The following is an 18,647-nucleotide window of genomic DNA, read 5'->3' as shown; positions in this document are numbered from 1 at the left end:
ACAATCTGATGTAAACCCATCAAAATTTTCTAGATTCGCTAAATAAATTCTCAATCAATAAGATCCAAAATTTATCAAACCCTACATATTATAATCTAAGACAAAATTATCCATCGAAAGTTAATTTCTATGAATTACTTCTACCATAATCCTTGGTGATCTAACATTAAGCTTTGATTGTGATATCTCGCTCCTTAAAAAAAAAAAAGAAAATGTTGAAGACTCCCGCTGGGATTCTTCTTCCATGTGACCTCATCGAAAGGGAATGTTGAATCCAGGAAGGATTTGACCTCTCCTTTGCCCTACAAAACTCTCTCTCTCCCCTCCTAAGCAACCCACAATGACCACCGGCCTCCCTCCTTCTCCTTTCTCTTTGATTTCTCCTGTTGAAGCTGTGGCATCTCCTACTCGTGCTCATTGAAAATTGGAGCCAACAACGCTGCTAAAGCCGGAGGTAAACCCCGGCCCTCCTTCCTCTCTTCCCTCCCCTCCATTCCACGACATCGTGCAACCCCCGTCGGCCATCAGATTTGTCAAAAAATCCATAAAATGACGAACCCATATTCTTCTCTATTTTGAATGAGCCTTCTTCCTCCCTTTTTCGGCCATCAACGCCACCACTCACGGTGCTGCACCCTTGGACCATAACTCTTAGCCTCCCCACGATCCTCCATGGTGAGATCATGACTGCCAGCGAACGATCAATGATCAAAAACAAAGAAAAACCCCAGGTGCCCTATTTTTCTGCGCCCATTTCTTGATTTCTCGCTGGTCGAACCTCGTCGCCGGCCATCTCTGACTCCACCACCATCAATCACTGCTGTCAGACCATCGATCGTGCTGCTACACCTCATCGAAGCATGAGCCACCAAGCCCCCCCCTCGTGTCCCTCCTCTACTCAGCCCGGAAAAGAAATAAGAAAAGAAAAGAAAAGAAAGAAAAAGAAGAAGAAGAAAAGAAAAAAAAAGAAAAAAAAGATAGAAAAAGATTTTCTCTCTCTCCTTCTCTTTTTAGGATCTTTCTACTCTCTCTCTTTCTCTCTCTACTTGCGTCACGAACTTTAGGATAAATTTGAGATGAAAATAAGATGACCTGAAATCACTTCGAAATTCATGCAGTAGATTGGATCCCAGTCCGATCCTTATTCGAAATTTATAGTATCTGATCATAGTTAAGCCATATTGAGTCACCTTGATATGACCTCTGATGATCTCAATCATGATTGTCTCTTCTGAAAAATATGAAGATTCTCTCTCTACTTTCTCTCTCATGATTGACTTTCTATCTCTAAGAAAATCTATGAATCCTATACTGAGTCATGCCTTTATCTTCTAGGGACTCATGTTGACTCCAACAAGATGATCTGAAGTCACTTTGATATCCGTACTGTATGTCAATCTCATTTGACCATATCAAGTATCTTTCAAATTCATTATTAATAAACCCTATTGATTTATCTTGACCTTGATCTGATCTATACTTCATGATTTCTTGATCAAGTCACTTAAATCTGACTCTCAACTCGGAGACCCTGAATTGTCCTGGTGTCTGGGTGGTCCAACATGTCCGGTCAACAGTCTTCTTTTCTCATGATTTAATTTTATTAGATTCATCAAATAAAAATTGATGATCATTTAATATTTTAAATAGAGTTATCTGATTCATTTAAGAAAGACTAAAGATCTAGGAGGATCAAGGTAAGTAGATCTTACGCTTCTTATTTATTTTTAAATAATCATATATTTCATGCAAAGAATTGCTGTTAATGAAATCATATTTTTCATAAAATAAGGATCATTATATATGATATGAAAAAATATATTTTATTATAAGCATTGATTCCATGAATGCATTTTATAAAAATAGCATGATTATGAAGCATAAATTTTATTATTTTTTTATTTATGTATATATATATATATATTAAAAAAAAGATGTGATTTTAAAAGCTTTCAGATAGCTATGAACGAATTTCTTCAGAAAGATCGATATTCGAAGCTAGCATCCACATGAAACATGGCTCCATCAATGGGTATAAAGTTGGCACACAAAATAAGAATTTTATCGATTAAGAAATATGATCCTGTCACGGGTATAATAGTAATTTTAGCATAAATATCTGTGAGTAATATTTTGAAACATGATATGAATATCTGATAAGAATGATTTACAAATCATATTTATGAAATATATATAATTTATACATGGATGATAGGTTTATAACTTATTTTATTATATACTCTATAAAATATTTATTTTTATAATATCTATTACTTTCTAAATATTGTATTATCATGAAAAATAAAATTTATGCTTGATCCGATAAGGAAGCACAGGTTCTACTTACTGGGCTAGTATAGCTCATATTCTTTTTATTTTTTTTTCTTGTATAGAGAAATAAGGTTAGGATCAATGAAGAAAATTCAGACTTGGAGATCTACGAAGTAAGTTTGAAAATTTTATAGTGGAAGTTTAGTTTATTTTATAATTATAGATTTATAGTTATTATGAATATTGAGACTTAGGTTGATATTTGCTTTTAGATTTAGATGCTCTGAACCAGTTTTGGTTTAATTAAAAATTTAAACTGAATTTTTTTATTTTTTTATTTATGATATATTTATTATTATAATTAAAAAAATAAATGTGGCTTCGTGTTATCGAAGACTTCATCACTTGATAGCATGACCGTATTATATCCCAGATTTAGGATGTGATATTTTATGATATCAGAGCCAAGGTTATGATTGCTTGGGACTATGGATTAAGTGACTAAGATATTATATAAGTAATATCAAAGCTTAGGTTATGATCACTAAGGATTGTAACTTCAGTGATATTTGAGTATCAGATTATGATCACAAGGAATACAATCGATGTAGCCTAAAAGATTCAAAGATTGAATTTTTGGTCAATATATATTATAATAAAATTTATTTAATAGCATATGATGTATATAATAGAACTGATGATTTAAGTCTTGAACTTCAATAAGTATGTTTAACATAAATTTAAGAGGTTTTGACCTTTGAATATAGGATGTTATCCCGATAAGTTATATTATGTTGCATATACCTGTTCAATTGCTATTTAGATGATTTTAGAATTCTAGACTTGATATAGGTGAAGATCATGATGACTTTTCAAATTTTGATATTAATTATTTGATCATTATAATTTCAGATTTATTAGAATAAATTTGTTTAGGATATGGCTTAAAAAAGAATTGCCTCATACAAGAAATAAATATTTTTCGAATATTGAACCTATAAGAGGATCATGCAAAAAATTTATAGATAAATATAATATATATATATATATAGTTTATTTATAGATTGGATGATATGCACATATTAGTTGAATCTTTAATAATTTGTATTGTCATCTTTTATATTAGATTACTTGATCTTGCTTAAGTCTATTGAAGATAATGGAGTACATTGATTATTTCAAATCAAAGTTTAGATTTTAGAGATGATCTAAGATATCTTGCTATTATTAAATTTGTGAAAGACTTATATGAGTTTTTAATAAATAAGCGATAAGATTTTATGTCGATTTATTTATTGATGTAAGAGTCATGATGAAAGAAGCTATCCATAAGAGCTAACCAAATTGATTCTACTTACAATGGTATTGACTTGAGACCTTCTAATTTGTTAAAGATTTGGGTTAATCATTTTATAAAAAAAAGTTAGTTTGAAATTATTTCAATTGTCAGAAAATCTAGAGTTAACTTACTCCAAATTAATTCTAGATATATTGAATTCTAGATGAGTGATGAAAGCTTATGCAATGATTTTAAATATAGAAAGTGGATCAAGATTTAATTTTAATGTGATATGCTCGAAGAATAGTAAAGATAAAGAAACTTAAAATTTTATTCTAGTTCTATCTAAAAAATAATAAAAAATAAAAATTAGAAGGTTAGATCTTTTGTGGAATTCTTTCGATAGCCTTGGAGAATTCGATGGGTTCATATCAAAGTGCATAATAGAAGTATGATGGTTGAATTATACTAAAACTAGTTAAGAATACTAATGCTATAAGTGATATAAACGGAGATTTGATTTTTGTAAAAGAGATCACCATTAATAAATGAAAGGACAAGATTATTGATTCTTAGGCTTGTTTAGATGTTGCAATACTATCTTAGATAATTGATTCTTTTATTATAGCAATGGTTAAAAGAATTTGGAGCATCTAATGTTCTAGACTTTTCTATATTTATGAAGAATAGATATAATCGATTATGATTTTCATGTGAAATTAATCAAGAACGAATAATTTCATAGGCAAAGAATTATAATATTTTAAATCAATATTAAGAGATCAAAGAAATTCATTATCTTGCAAAATAAAAATAATCTAGTTTAGAAATACCGTATAATTATTTATGTTGAAAACTCATGGAACAAGTACTTTGAGATGTAAATAATTTGGAAGCTTAAGGACAATATGAGGGTTATGTATTTTAATGTTCGAAACCTCAAGTATGTCAAGTTTCGAGAACGAAATTTTTTATAAAGAGGGTAGAATGTGATATCCCGCTCTAAAAAAAAACAGAAAAATATTGAAGACTCCCGCTGGGAGTCTTATTCCACGCGACCTCATCAGAAGGGGATGCTGAATCCAAGAAGGATTCGGATTCGACATCCCCTCCGCCCTATAAAACTCTCTCTCCCCCTCCTAAGCAACCCACGATGATCACTGGCCTCCCTCCCTCTCTTTTCTCCTTGATTTCTTTCGTTGAAGTGGTAGCCTCCCGTACTCGTGCTCGTTGAAAATTAGAGCCAACAATGCTGCTAAAGCCTGAGATAAACCCTGACCCTCCTTCCTCTCTTCTCTACCCTCCATTCCATGATGTCGTGCAACCCTGTCGGCCGTCGGATTTGTCGAAAAATCCATAAAAAGATGAACCCCTGCTCTTCTATTTTGAACGAGCCTTTTCCCTTCCTTTTCTCGCCACTAGCGCCACCACCTGCAGTGCCGCACCCTTGGACCACAACCCTTAGCCTTCCCATGATCCTCCATGGTAAGATCATGACTGCCGGTGAATGGCCAACGATCAAAAACAAAGAAAAACCTCAGGTGTCCTATTTTTTTGCGCCCCTTTTTTGATTTCTCGCCGGCCGAACCTCATCACCAGCCATCTCTGGCTCCACCACCATCGATCACCGCTATCGAACCATCGACTGTGCCATCGCACCTCATCGAAGCATGAGCCACCAAGCCCCCCCTCGTGTCCCTCCTTTGCTCGGTCAGGAAAAGAAAGAAGAAAAGAAAAGAAAGAAGAAGAAGAAAAGAAAAAAAAAAAAAAGAGAGAAAAAGATTCTCTCTCTCTCTCTCTCCTTCTTTCTCTACGATCTTTCTACTCTCTCTTTCTCTCTCTAACTGCATCATGAATCTTAGGATAAATTTGAGATGAAAATAAGATGATCTAAAATTACTTCGAAATTCGTACAGTAGATTGGATCTCAGTCCCGACCCTTATTCAAAATTTATAGCATCTGATCATAGTTAATCCATATTGAGTCACCTTGATATGACCTCTAATGATCTCAATTATGATTGCCTCTTCTGAAGGATACGAAGATTCTCTCTCCATTTTCTCTCTTTACTTTTTCTCTCTAAGAAGATATATGAATCCTATACTAAGTCATGCCTTCATCTTCTAGGGACTCATATTGACTCCAACAAGATGACCCGAAGCCACTTTGATATCCGTGCTATATGTTAACCTCATTTGACCATATCAAGTATCTTTCAAATTCATTATTAATGAACCCTATTGATTGATCTTAACCTTGATCTGATCTGCACTTCATGATTTCTTGATCAAGTCACTTAAATCTGACTCTCAACTCGGAGACCCTGGATTGTCTTGGTATCTGGATGGTCCGACACGTCTGATCAATAGTCTTCTTTATTTATAATTTAATCTTATTATATTCATCGAATAGAAATTGATGATGATTTAATATTTTAAATAGGGTTATCTGATTCATTTAAGGAAGACTAAAGATCTAAGACGATCGAGGTAAGTGAATTTTATGCTCCTTATTTATTTTTAAATAATCATATTTTTTATATAAAAAATTATTGTTAATGAAATCATATTTTTTATAAAATAAAAATCAGTATATGTGATATGAAAAAGCATATTTTATTATAAGCATTGATTCCATGAATGCGTTTTATGAAAATAGCATGATTATAAAGTATGAATTTTATTATTTTTCTATCTATGAATATATATGTTTTAATAAAAAGATGTAAAGATTTCAAAGACTCTCAGATAGCTATGAACGAATCCCTTAAGAAATGTCGACATCTGGAGCTAGCATCCACATGCAACATGGTCCCGCCAACGGATATAAAGTTGACACACGAAACAAGAATTCTGTCGATTAAGAAATATGGCTCTGTCACGAGTATAATAGTGACTTTAGCACGAATATCTATGAGCAATATTTTGAAACATGACACGAATATCTGATAAGAATGATTTACAAATCATGTTTATGAAATATACATGATTTATGCATGCATGATGGGTTTATAACTTGTTTTATTATATACTCTATAAAATATTTATTTTTATAATATTTGTTACTTTCTAAATATTACATTATCATGAAAAATAGAACTTATGCTTGATCCGATAAGGAAGCGCAGGTTCTACTTACTAGACTAGTATAACTCATATTCTTTTTGTTTTCTTTTTTTTGTATAGAGGAATAAGGTTAGGATTGGCGAAGGAAATTTAGATTTGGGGATCTGCGAAGCAAGTTTGAAAATTTTGAAGTGGAAGTTTAGTTTATTTTATAATCGTAGATTTGTAGTTATTATAAATATTGAGACTTTGGTTGATATTTGCTTTTGGATTTAAATGTTCTGAATCAGTTTTAGTTTAATTAAAAATTTGAATTGAATCTTTTTATTTTTTTATTTATGATATATTTATTATTATAATTAAAAAAATAAATATGATTTCGTGTTATCGAGAGTTGCATCTCTTGATAGCATGATCGTATTATGTCTTAGATTTGAGACGTAATATTGATATCATTTCTATCATAGCCACCAGTGATCATAACTTTAGCTTTGATAATGCTTCCGTTCAGAGACCCAAACAACGGGTTGGGGTCATGACATCCCATGTCTTTGCATCATTGTTGATGACAATATACACCATGAATGGAAACATCTTCCTACCAAAACTGTTGCGAAAAACCAAAAGCACAGTGTCTTCTCACCCCCCCAAAAAAAAAAAAAAAGCTAAAAGTACTGTGTATACATTGATTAACCCGATCATTGTTCTCACGACTCTGGTGAAACTAAGATTAATCATTTATCATGATGCATGGTTGAAATGACCTCTAAAGCTGCACCACGTGAGAGCTACTCAGCGATCATCTCTGTCTCTTATCAAATGAGAAGTCAATAGAAAGACTCGCTCCTTGGTTAGAATCAAGATCGTGCGGCAGTTCTGTTATATCACCCAATTCTTGCACTTCTCTTCCTCCTCCCTCTTGTCCTTGTTGCATGTGGTGGAAAGAAGACCCACCGATTGTGTGGTCGGATGGTGATTGCGTCCCTTCTTGATCAAAGTGTTCATCATCAGTAGTATGTCGCCTCGGGGAAGCTTGGAGGCTGTCCACCTCACTCCTATAGCGTCGTAAGAAGGGTACTGGTGATAAGCCATGGGTTGGAGTTGCTGGCCTGCTTGTCGACAAAGGTGTCGCACTGGTAGACCGTCGGTTCTCTTTTAAGTGCTTTCTTGCTGTCTCATGCCATTTCCTTAGAGCAGTTGCCACTCTATCACTGAAGATGGTAGGCTTCATGTTGGACCCCATCTGTGAGGAGACGCCATGTAGGATGAGTAATTGTTGATCGTTCGAAGGTTCTTCTATGCTTTTTAAGTCAGGAAATTTACCTGCGTTACGAGTGCATACAGAGGTAGTGTGACATAGCTACATAATACCTGGATGAGGACACTGACAAAACAATGAGAGTTAGAGTTGTACAACTGCTAATTGTTGCTTAGATAACGATGGGGTTATAGAAAATCATCTGGCATTTCTCAGAAAAGAAAAAGAAGGAAAGATCAAAATTGATCATTTGGACAATTGTAATGGAAATTGATGATATGATCTAATTTGTTTCTTATATGTCAACTTGATATGCTGTGTGTTTTTTCCTATATGAAAGTTAGAATGAAGAAGTTCCAGGATGAAAAATTTTGTCTCGTCTGTGCAAAAAAAAAAAAAAAAGGGAAAATTAAGCAACCTGCTGCTTTTTATTTTTTATCTGAAAACAGAGAGTATGATGAGAAAACCTTATTGCTATTCACCATAAGAAGCTCAGCAAAATCCTTTCGGCGTGTGAGTGGCTTTTTCATTAGACTTTGCTACTTCACTCTGGTACAATTTCTTTTGGAGAAATCTTTAATAAATAATTGGAGTGCACGAATTGATCAACTAGTTCACTCAGATATTCAAGCAATTATGCATGCTTGTGTTACTTTAATCATCCTATAAAGCTACCAGAAACAGAGTCGGAAGACTTACCCCATGGAGATTCTGATGATGATATCTTCTATACGCTTGTGGAAGCATGAAGGGAAGCCAAATTCTAACTGCAAATGGTTTACATCGGAATGAGATATTCCATATAGCGTTATAAAGCTAATGTGAAATTTTAATTTGTTATTTAGAGGTACAAAAAGGGGTGGTTTGACTTTCTGTATGTATGTGCATGCACTGTTTGTTGTAGAAAGAGAGAGAGGTTAATTGGTATCATTGTCTTACCCAGCTCCATGCAAAAAACGCAAGTTGAAATGCATTCTGCAAGAAAAACATTCAAAAATGTTGATTACATGCTACTAGTCCTGCTAGCCAATGGAAATGTATTATTAAGCTACATAATCTGTTGAACTGAAGAAAGGGGCACCGTATCTTTTCAAGTTATGAATTGGGAAAAAGTACCTGAAAAAGGACAAAGTGAATGAGAAATAGTAGGAGGCGAGGACGGTTGAACCAGAAGAGATCATCTGTGGGATGGACGACAGGGATTCCCTTCACGACATCTCCACGCTCCATGATACGTACAGCCATCTTTGTTATTATCACCTGAAGTTTTGTTCCCACTAGGAGGATTGCCTGCAAATATTCTTACCCTCTTAGCTACCCTCTGCTTAACAGATAACAAGATTAAGCCAGCTTCAACTGTTTTGTTACTAATGCATGTGGAGCTGACTCACAATCAGAGCAAGATTATAGATGTGGTCTGATCTTTGTTATTTTACATGGAGAACTTTGTGCTTAAATCTTTAAGATCATTTTAAAACTTATATGAAACCAACTTTACAGAGAGGGATATTAAAGAATGAGGATGATTAGACCTTTAAGGTTGTAACTCCAAGTTGGTGATTATTGACATCATAGGAGGATAATTAAAGCACAACATTTTACAGCCCCCCGAAGTATTTCTTTCTATAGAAATATTGATAGTGATTTAGCTTTCCAAATAGGTCAATCAGAAACATAGTTCTACTACTCAACTGGAAACATTGTCTCACTTCTATTTTTGGAATTCTTGGAGAGTATACTGTATGTAGAAACGGTTCCCAACAATGATTACTTGCAGAAGAATGGATCTTGGACATTTTGGTCAAAGTGCCAGGGATTGGCATTTTGTTTGGTGAGGTTTGTGAAACTTCTGTAGTTCTCTATGACCAAGTTTGTATAATCATATTACCTTGATTGATCATTTGGTGTTTGCGCTTCCATTCTTCCAAATATTCAGTAGGTGTTCTTAAAATTGAGTTTTCAAGTAGGTTTAGTCCACACTTGTTCTCGTGGATACAACAAAATTTTTGGAATCCATGGAGTAAAATTTCATTCAGCAACAAAGTCTCCTGAGGATGGGACTTCTTGACTTTCTATAGTTGACTCAAGAGCCTGTCATACCATTTTATCATATCTACTACAGATGTTGTACCAACAAATTATTGAAAAAGATACAGGGCATGAAATTCTTACTGTTCATCCTGCTTGTATTGCTACCTTTTAGTCTTTATTGATGCATGCATTGGTATATGCTTACAACTTAATCACTTTATAGTCATTCCCATGCACCTTGAAAAGTTTTGCCCCTATTCAAGACAGCCTTGAACCCTTCTTCTATCTTTAATTTTTTTTTCTCTTTTTTTTGCTTTCTCTGGAGGATTTCAAGATTATATGCTAATGAGACGTCTAGTGACAAAAGTTAACTGTTTTTACTTCAACTCAAAGTTCAAACATAAATTTAATGTATGTGTGTTCATGGCACTTGCCATGTATCAAACATAGACATATGGTTGCTTTGTTAATGCACAGATGTATGTGATATTAATTCATAAATTTTACTTGAAACTACTCAGTACGCATCTAATGCAGCAATCAACATAGATATTTATGACATTACTTAAATTTCTTGGATTAATTTAAAAAATTATTTGTTTAGAATAAGTCTGCTAACTGGTATACATTAATTAATAAGTACAATAGGTATTATTTATAGAAAAAATCGAAAAATGTCGCATCTCTAGAAGTAAATCTTTTATGGGAGGGCAAATGTTTATCAGGGCATGCAAAAACACTACATGCAATACTTTAGTCCCTAGTTTCAAAGTTCAATAAAGAAAAAATATTCCAAAATATATCTATAGTACGAGAGCTGTGAACATGCTGAACCATAAAGAAAACGATAAACTTGTGTGAAGATGATGTTAGATCACGATGTGGAATTTTTTGTCAAGATCTTGTTGATTTCTCTATCAGCCTCTTTAGATAAGAGGCCTATGATTATGTTCAGAGATGAAGCTCAAAGTGATAAATCTTTCCCTGTATATTAACAGAGATAGAATTTGTTGTGGGATATGCAAAGCTTGATGGAATGGTTAGCTTCTCAGCATCCATGGATCAGTGCTATTGCCATTTTGAGCAGAGTATACGTTTTTGTGAATCTCTTTCAACCTGGAAACCTGATAGTGGACGCTTGTACTTCTTTCAGTGTCAGTTTCTCTTGGCAAAATTGTTTATATGGTTGGCATTGATTAAAGATTCGTATTACCTGTTCCTGAGCATACACTTAATTTTAACCAACCTTTACCTGTTATTCATAATAAAAATTCATCCACTGTTTTTATTTCTTAATTTGGTTAGTGACCATCTTCCATCTCTGGCATGAAATCTCTTGACATTGCTTGAAGATGGCTTAAGACCGTGATGGTCTCACTACATATCTCTAACAATGGAAAAGTATACATATAAATTTTCTGAGAAGTGGACTGAGTGAGTACAGAATCATATTGAAATCATAGTGATTGCCTTCATGGTCAATGGCAATATGTAAGTTATCATAAAATGATCTGTACCAAGGTGAAAATAATTTCTTTATTGGAAGACAATAACAGTGGGGAGATATTCTTTCAAGTGAAGACAAGAATCTTCGTCTAATGCATAGAAATAATTTTGTTTCTGCCAGTAAAACAATCATATATAAGACTTTTAGAAGAAGACTTAGCTTCAAACTATAAAGAATGGGTTATTAAAAAAATAATGTACAATAAGCAAGTAATGAATTGCGATATCGAGATCTTAATTGTTCATGGGTTTGAGACCATTTTTTTTTTCCTTTTCCTTTGACCTTTACCAAACAACAACTAGAATAATAGTTCAAATGTTCACCGGCCGCTTTTATCAAATACAGCAGACGTATTTCTAAATTAAAAGCAATTAAATTCACAAAAAACATGGTACTGAAAATTGGAACAGAAGTCACATAAACTTACAAGTAAAGGGATGAATGGTAGCCACAGATATGAGTTCCAGTCTGTGCAACAAAAATAAGCACGTAATATCTCTGAAGCATATGGCACATATTAGTAAGAGGTAATGGCATAATTTGCATACCGTGAGTGTTGAACAGTAGAAAGAGTACTGCAAAGAACCATATTGTTGGGCTGGAAATTTTAGAAAATAAGTCATGAGTAGAACAAAGAAGAGATTCTCTTAAAGATGTTCTTAAAATAATATTTGCAGATTAAACTTTAAAGTTGTTTAGGGACGAAATTTGATTGTTGTAAGGACACATGCTAGGCAAATCCCATTTTTTAACATGTTTTAGATGATATATATGCTAGTTACATCTTTATAGCAATACTTATATTTTACCAAACATGTTACTGTCCACTCTAGGCAATCAGTTAACATGATGTACATGGGATCTTAAAGGCCATGGGGTGTCTAGTGCATGTGGCTCCCTCTATTGTAGGGTCTTAAAAGGGTTGGTAGATGTACATAGCTTTATGGGAAGGTTATTTCCATAATTTAGCCATGTCAAGCGAACAAAAAATGGATAAACTTCATAGATTGCCAGCGAAGCTTTAACCTGTCGGTTGGCATCTTACTCTATAGGCCTTGCACCAAGGAGAGGTTCCAATGTTAGCTCAACTAGATCTTACTCTCACCATTATTCTCAAAAAAAATAAGCAAATATCAAAATACTAATAACCCCGTTCAATTTTATCTATATCATGAAAACTGCCGAGAGACTAAAATCTAACTACTTTGGTAGTCTCCGCTTTCCTAAAAAATATATATATTTTAGTAGCCTTTAACGCATCAAGTTGGTATGAAAATGAATAGCATCGAATGCATGAGCATGCTAAACTATACGATAAGTTGACTATCCACTTCGTCGGTCACGATTTTCACCTCTTAAGTATAGTTAAATTTAACTTCGCGTCGTTTTAATTATGAGGTCATGGTAAAACACGGTATCATATCATTAGAATTATTCGCTTTCCCATGCATTTGGTGTTTGTGTTAGAGGTCATTAAAAGACATGAATTTTGGTTTCCTAAGTATTATTGTGGAGATCAATTGCAATAATTTGGGTTTTCAATTGAGATAGTGCATCATTTCAGTTGATACACATCAGCTATGTGTGATGAGACAGGGAACCTTATGGTCACACTTTGATGTTACGGTGAAATTTTTGTTGAACACATGGATCCATTGAACCCACCGTAGCATCTATCATTTAGGTGGGTTATCCATTTTCACCATCAATGATCCTATACATCTTGACAAAGTAGCTCTACTATAAACCAGGTTACTTAAACCTTAAATCATAGCATACGTGCATATACAAATGGCCAGTGTACCTTATCTGAACAACAACTTTGAAATCTTCTTCAAGTGATCTCTTGATATATTTCTGAAAGTTAAACTTCATCGAGCTTTGGGGAGCCAAATGAGCCTGAAAGCATGCAAGTTTTCAGCTCAGTGATCAAACATATTGCCTTGCAGCTAATAAGGAATTTAGCAATGGCTTACCATGATGAAGCCATGTCGTAGCGTCAAGTAGTCAACTTTAGGAACTGATCTCAGAAACTGTCTGAAGAAGCATACCTGCTCAGAAAAACATTGCACTTGTTTGACAAAATGGAAATCAAAATGCTCTTTAATATTGAGCTATTTCTCTTAATTATCATATATGAGTGTGAATTCAATGAGACAATAATATGCTGATTTTTGGAGAAATGACCCTTACAATCCAAATGAGAATGGGTGATTTGCTCCAGAAGCTTAAATGCCGACGACCGAAAGATGTATCTCTTGCAAGTCTAAACCTGTCAGGATCTACCAAACCATTTCCATAACAATGCACTCATCAATACATTGGCGCATACATTGCGTGCTTTTGATTGATTAGCTGATTCATATTTGAACCTACCATGCGAAAATTGGTATTCAACGGTTTTGGTTTCCAATTCCCAGGCTTTCCAGCGTCTCATCTGTTTCGTAGGCATCCCATAAACATTTATTATTGCATTCCTTTTTGCCATAGATACATGACTTGAAGTAATTATAATAATTAAACATCTTCTTACCTTTAGTTTGCCTAAAGCCATTGTGCTTATGCAGTAGAGGACATGGAAGACGGCCAAGACAAAGATAAACATGTGGAGCTGGTTGATGCCAACGGAGGAAATGAATGGATCTTTACCCTGCGTTTATCAGCCAAATGTTATTTAGATAATGTAGCAAATTTGAAAGGTCATACCAGATTCTTATTGCATAAAGCATTAAAAGTTGCAAATTTCATTGGCAAAAATTTATGACCTTTTTAACATCTAATTAATAAATCAAAGAAGTGGATATATATATATGATCAGGATAATTTAGAAAACTCATAAAACAGTTTTGTAGGAGACAAGAGAACTCATGAAATAAATGAATGAAAATGATAGCGAATTTGGGTGGGTTTTCCTCCCTTTTCATCAAAAAAAAAAAGAAGGGATGGAGAATTTGAACAAAAATCAAAGGTTGCAGATTAAGAAAACTCATAAAATAAATCAGTTTTTGATGGACCTTGGGAATATGTATTTGGTTCACATTTCTTCCGATCGTTTTTCAAATTTGGCACCTACATGGTTCAATTTTAGGCTTCTTGCTCCATTGGGATCTTCAAATTGTCTGATTTACTTCTCCTCGGAAAGGGGGAAAAAGAAAAAAGTAAAAGTAAAAAAAGAAGTACCACTTGGCATATCTACAAAAGCAAGCTTATATTCCAATTAAGACTTTTTTCTAGGTTTTCTAATAAGAATGGGTTGGAAAAGGATGATATGGTGCTCTTTCTGAAGAGATCTAGAAATGGTGTATCAAGTTCTTGTGTGACCATTCGTACAGTTTCATGCTTGCAAGTCCTTTACCAGGTTTTGGGTCTCCTTGCTAACCAAGGAAAGGCTTCTCTCTCTCTCTCTGTGTGTGTGTGTGTGTGTGTCCTAGATTTTTATAATAACAGCGGGCTCGAAAGACATTAGATGACGTAGAGATCTGGAAATGGTATATAAGGTTCTTGTGTAAGAATTGGTAAAAGAATTTCATGGCTGGTCTGTTCTAAATTTCCCTACAATCATTTTATGGACATTCTTTAATGCTCTTCTACCATAGAACACTGACATCTCATGAACAAAATAAAGATCTTTTTGTCTTCTGTTAACCTCTTTGTATCATCCTCAAACAAGATTCACACACCCACCAACTCATGGTGATTTTCTTCACTTCAATTCACTAAATGAGACTCCTTCATAGAACAAGTCCTGGATTGTCGTATAGTTGGACCGAATCTTACGGCAACTACGGGAGGATTTTGTTTTCTTTTAATTAATTTTCTTTTCAGTCATGTGGACAAGAGTAAAAGTCTGCAAATAAAATTGATCGGGTCCAGCTGGTGCTTGCACGACTCAAATTGGTCATTGTTTTAGGTGAATATGACCAGATTACTTTTCTAGCCTCTGTGCGCATGTTGGTAGCTCATTATATCAAACTAATTCGGTGCGTAGTCTCCTCTTCTTGTGGCTTCGCTTCAACAAGTCATCACTCATTCTGAAGTCATCCTAATTTTTGTTCTTTTAGCACCGTTTCCGCTCAAATACATTTCGTTTAACACTTGCTTGACTGGCCTCGTTTCGAACGACCAAGACTCCCTATTCGTCCAAAGAGTACGGGGTACCAAGAGTCCAAAGGGTTCTGAGGTGTAGGTTGGTCTTCATGTAGAAAAAGGAAAACATAGAATAAAAATATACATTAAAAAAAAAAAAAAACATTGTCTGCAAATTCCAAATATGTCTATTGGAAGTCTCATTCATGTGCATGCTGTCATTGGTTCAGCGTGTCCAGGACATAATCCAGTGTGTTACGCACGATGAGAACAACTAATTAAAGTATATTTAAGTATGGTAGCATGATATAATCCGAAATGATAAACGATGTGGTTTGGATTCGTCGGCTTATGGCCGATACCAACCAAAGCAGCCGGCCAATAATAATAGGCCATATGTCCCATATTTTTTAAAGCATATTAAAGACAATTAAAATCTATAAAGGAGAAAAATTACACCTTCACATGCTTATGGGGTATGGGGTCAGGGTTGTATACATTTGGACAACTACTTCACATCGGATCACGATGGCATACCCTATCTTTCCAGACAATGATTTGAATTCTCATACTCCTATGTGTATATATATATATAAGAGTGAAGGACCTCCACATATGCTTATTTTTCTCTCTACTTTTAGATTTTCATTATGCCATCAAGATTTGATCTGATTTAAACATCAGAGGATCTTGACCGAATGAAATCCAACAATCTTTAATATTTTCCCCTTCTATTTAGAGGTCAGATTTTCTACTCTGAGCTGCACAAACAGAAGTAGAATTTTAATGTGGGGGGTGGGGTGGGGGTCAGGCTAAAAAAAAAAAAAAAAACTATGCATAATAATTTTTCCAACTAAATAACTAAATATATTAAAATTTTTCAACAAAAATTAATAAAAACAATCAAAAAATGATAATAAAAAATTGTTAATATCTTCTATTATTTCAATTGAACACATCGATTTTTCATACCATAGAAGTAATCTATGATACTGTCTGTCTATAGTGATTGTTTCAGCAATTTTTTTTTCTGTATAAATAACTAATGATCCTGCAAAAAAATTATCTTTCAATTTTTACAACAACACCTTTTTTTTTTTTTTTTTTCACTTTTCTTTTTATTAGCTTAATAATATTTATATTATATTTTTATAACCACATTAATCAAACCCCACATTCTTAGTTGTATTCCCGCAATACATTTAAGTTTGGGGGGCCACTAAAACGAAGCAAGTCCTGTATCTCCACATATAATATAGATTTTTTTGTAAGGTTTGGAGGGCCGGGGCCCAGCCCGCCCCCTCCCATCTCCGTCTCTGCCAGGCTGACCAGCTCCTAATTATCCAAGCATACTAAATGCCGAACAACCACAGTTCACCGATAAACCTAGTCTCGTACTCTTTAATTTGCCAGGTCGGATTTTGGTGCAACAATAACTAATAGCAACTTACATGGCAATGATTTTGTAGCATATATATTACATGGTAAGCAACGGTTTTGAACAATTATCTTACTAATTTTTGGTAGTATTGGTGCTATGGTGGATAAGATTAATATATATAATAAAATGGACCAAGGATAAGAATGATAGGCACTGAGAAAGACAGGAATAAATAGTTTTATAACCTCGGCTGCGCACTTGTCAGTCCCCCCTCCTCCAGCTAAAATGCGTCGGACAATGGAAGATGATTCAGTATACAGCAGTCTCCGGCCGGTGGTACCATCATCATCGTCCTTGCCGGTGATGGAAGCCTCTTCTTCTGGTCTACATGGGTGCCATGAATCGCCCACGCTTTTGGGCACACATATTTTGGATATGAGGCCTTGGACAACGGTCAAGAGCAAGGATATGAATCCCAGCAGCATCAGCTCTAATCTCCAAAGAAGCAAACAGATGTATGTTATTGGTTTCAAATACGTATCTTTCATAGATATATCTAATGGTGTTTTGGCAACAATAATAGTAAGCACCGAACAACATATATATACCGGATTTGATCTTCTCTAGAGCCTCGTAGAGTGCCCGCTTGTGACGCTTCGTCAACCACTGCAACATGGCATTCAATATATTAATTAAGTTGGCACCAAGTGGATATGGAGAAGGTTTGTGTGTAATTTATGCATGCAGATCGAGACAAACTTGCCTTGCCGATGAGGTGGATGAAATGCTCGATGATGATGGAGACGATAACCAGGACGAAGCAAACCACAGCGACGGCCCATGTCGGTGTCTCCTCCAAGGATCTGCCTCCTCCTCCACCCCCAGCCATGCTCTACCCCTTGGGGTTGGGAGAAATATATGGAGCTGCTGAAGTAAAAGAGAGGAGAGATTGGTAGCAGGAGAGAGATGTTGAAATATTGAAGCGATGTCGGTCATGGCTGGTAGTCAGTCGAGTTTTTGAGGTAGACTTTGGTGCGGTGGTTTAGTTTTCATGCAGGGACCAGTGAAAATTATGGAATAGAATTTAGAAAGAAGGAAAGTTACAGGCACGTAAGTATGAACCGTTCACTTTTATCAAGAAAAGTATGAACCGTTCACACTCGAAAGGTTCGGCCGACTTGGTTTTCTCGTTTTAAATTTGAAAGCAAGTCTGAAATGGGGATGTGAATGAATGATTTTTATTCGAGCCGTTTGATTGGATGAAGTTTTATTCCCATTTCGATTTCAATTGGTAATAGAATTGCTCCAAACCTCGAAAGGCCATTATAATTTCTATTTCAATCCATATCAATTCCAGTCACAAACCGAACATACTTTGATAAATATTTTGCTTTTGGGACAGTTAATATCATCCCGATAGGTTTAATCCGAACTTGTCTTTCCGGCAAAAACTCCCCCGCCGCAATACACGCTACCCATCTCCTCCTCGTATTCTTGTTTTCCTTCAAATTTTTAACTTGGATGGTCTACTTCTGATATTGGTCCTTTTCTTCCCCTTCGAGCAATTTATATCTACTTTATCTGCGGACTTCCAATTATTTGAAGGACAAGTTATTCCAACTCCGACTTTCTACAGGATGGGTACATGGGAGGCAGGAAGTGCCACGTAGTCAAGTTCCAGAGATTGTGGGATTTTTTTCTGAGTTCACCTACTTCTCATGCCATATAAGAGGCGTCCACTAAAATTTCACAAATAAATTTTATTAAA

General features: G+C 34.8%; 1 protein-coding gene across 2 annotated transcripts; it reads right to left on the bottom strand.

Moving 5' to 3' along the window:
* Window positions 1-7,090: 7,090 nt before the first annotated feature.
* On the bottom strand, window positions 7,091-17,864 carry LOC105032374 (MLO-like protein 6). Of its 2 annotated transcripts, XM_010906819.3 has the most exons (15): window positions 17,643-17,860; window positions 17,488-17,545; window positions 17,125-17,369; window positions 13,946-14,062; window positions 13,789-13,849; window positions 13,606-13,694; window positions 13,389-13,463; window positions 13,217-13,311; window positions 11,961-12,010; window positions 11,840-11,880; window positions 8,991-9,164; window positions 8,814-8,849; window positions 8,574-8,641; window positions 7,940-8,000; window positions 7,091-7,859 (listed from the first exon to the last, which is right to left on the bottom strand). In XM_010906819.3, the coding sequence occupies exons 1-15, from the start codon at window positions 17,766-17,768 to the stop codon at window positions 7,416-7,418; spliced, it is 1,740 nt and encodes a 579-aa protein (XP_010905121.1). In that variant the 5' UTR covers window positions 17,769-17,860; the 3' UTR covers window positions 7,091-7,415. The 2 variants fall into 2 exon arrangements, with proteins under 2 accessions (XP_010905121.1, XP_073112576.1); XM_073256475.1 differs by lacking the exon at window positions 7,940-8,000 and having other exon boundaries at window positions 7,829-7,939; window positions 17,643-17,864.
* Window positions 17,865-18,647: the final 783 nt, after the last annotated feature.

This window comes from Elaeis guineensis, chromosome 4 (assembly GCF_000442705.2).
Source record: "Elaeis guineensis isolate ETL-2024a chromosome 4, EG11, whole genome shotgun sequence".
Taxonomy (NCBI): Eukaryota; Viridiplantae; Streptophyta; class Magnoliopsida; order Arecales; family Arecaceae; genus Elaeis; species Elaeis guineensis.
The sequence above is the reverse complement of the archived record's forward strand: the minus strand, read 5'-3'. Positions and strand labels throughout refer to the sequence as shown.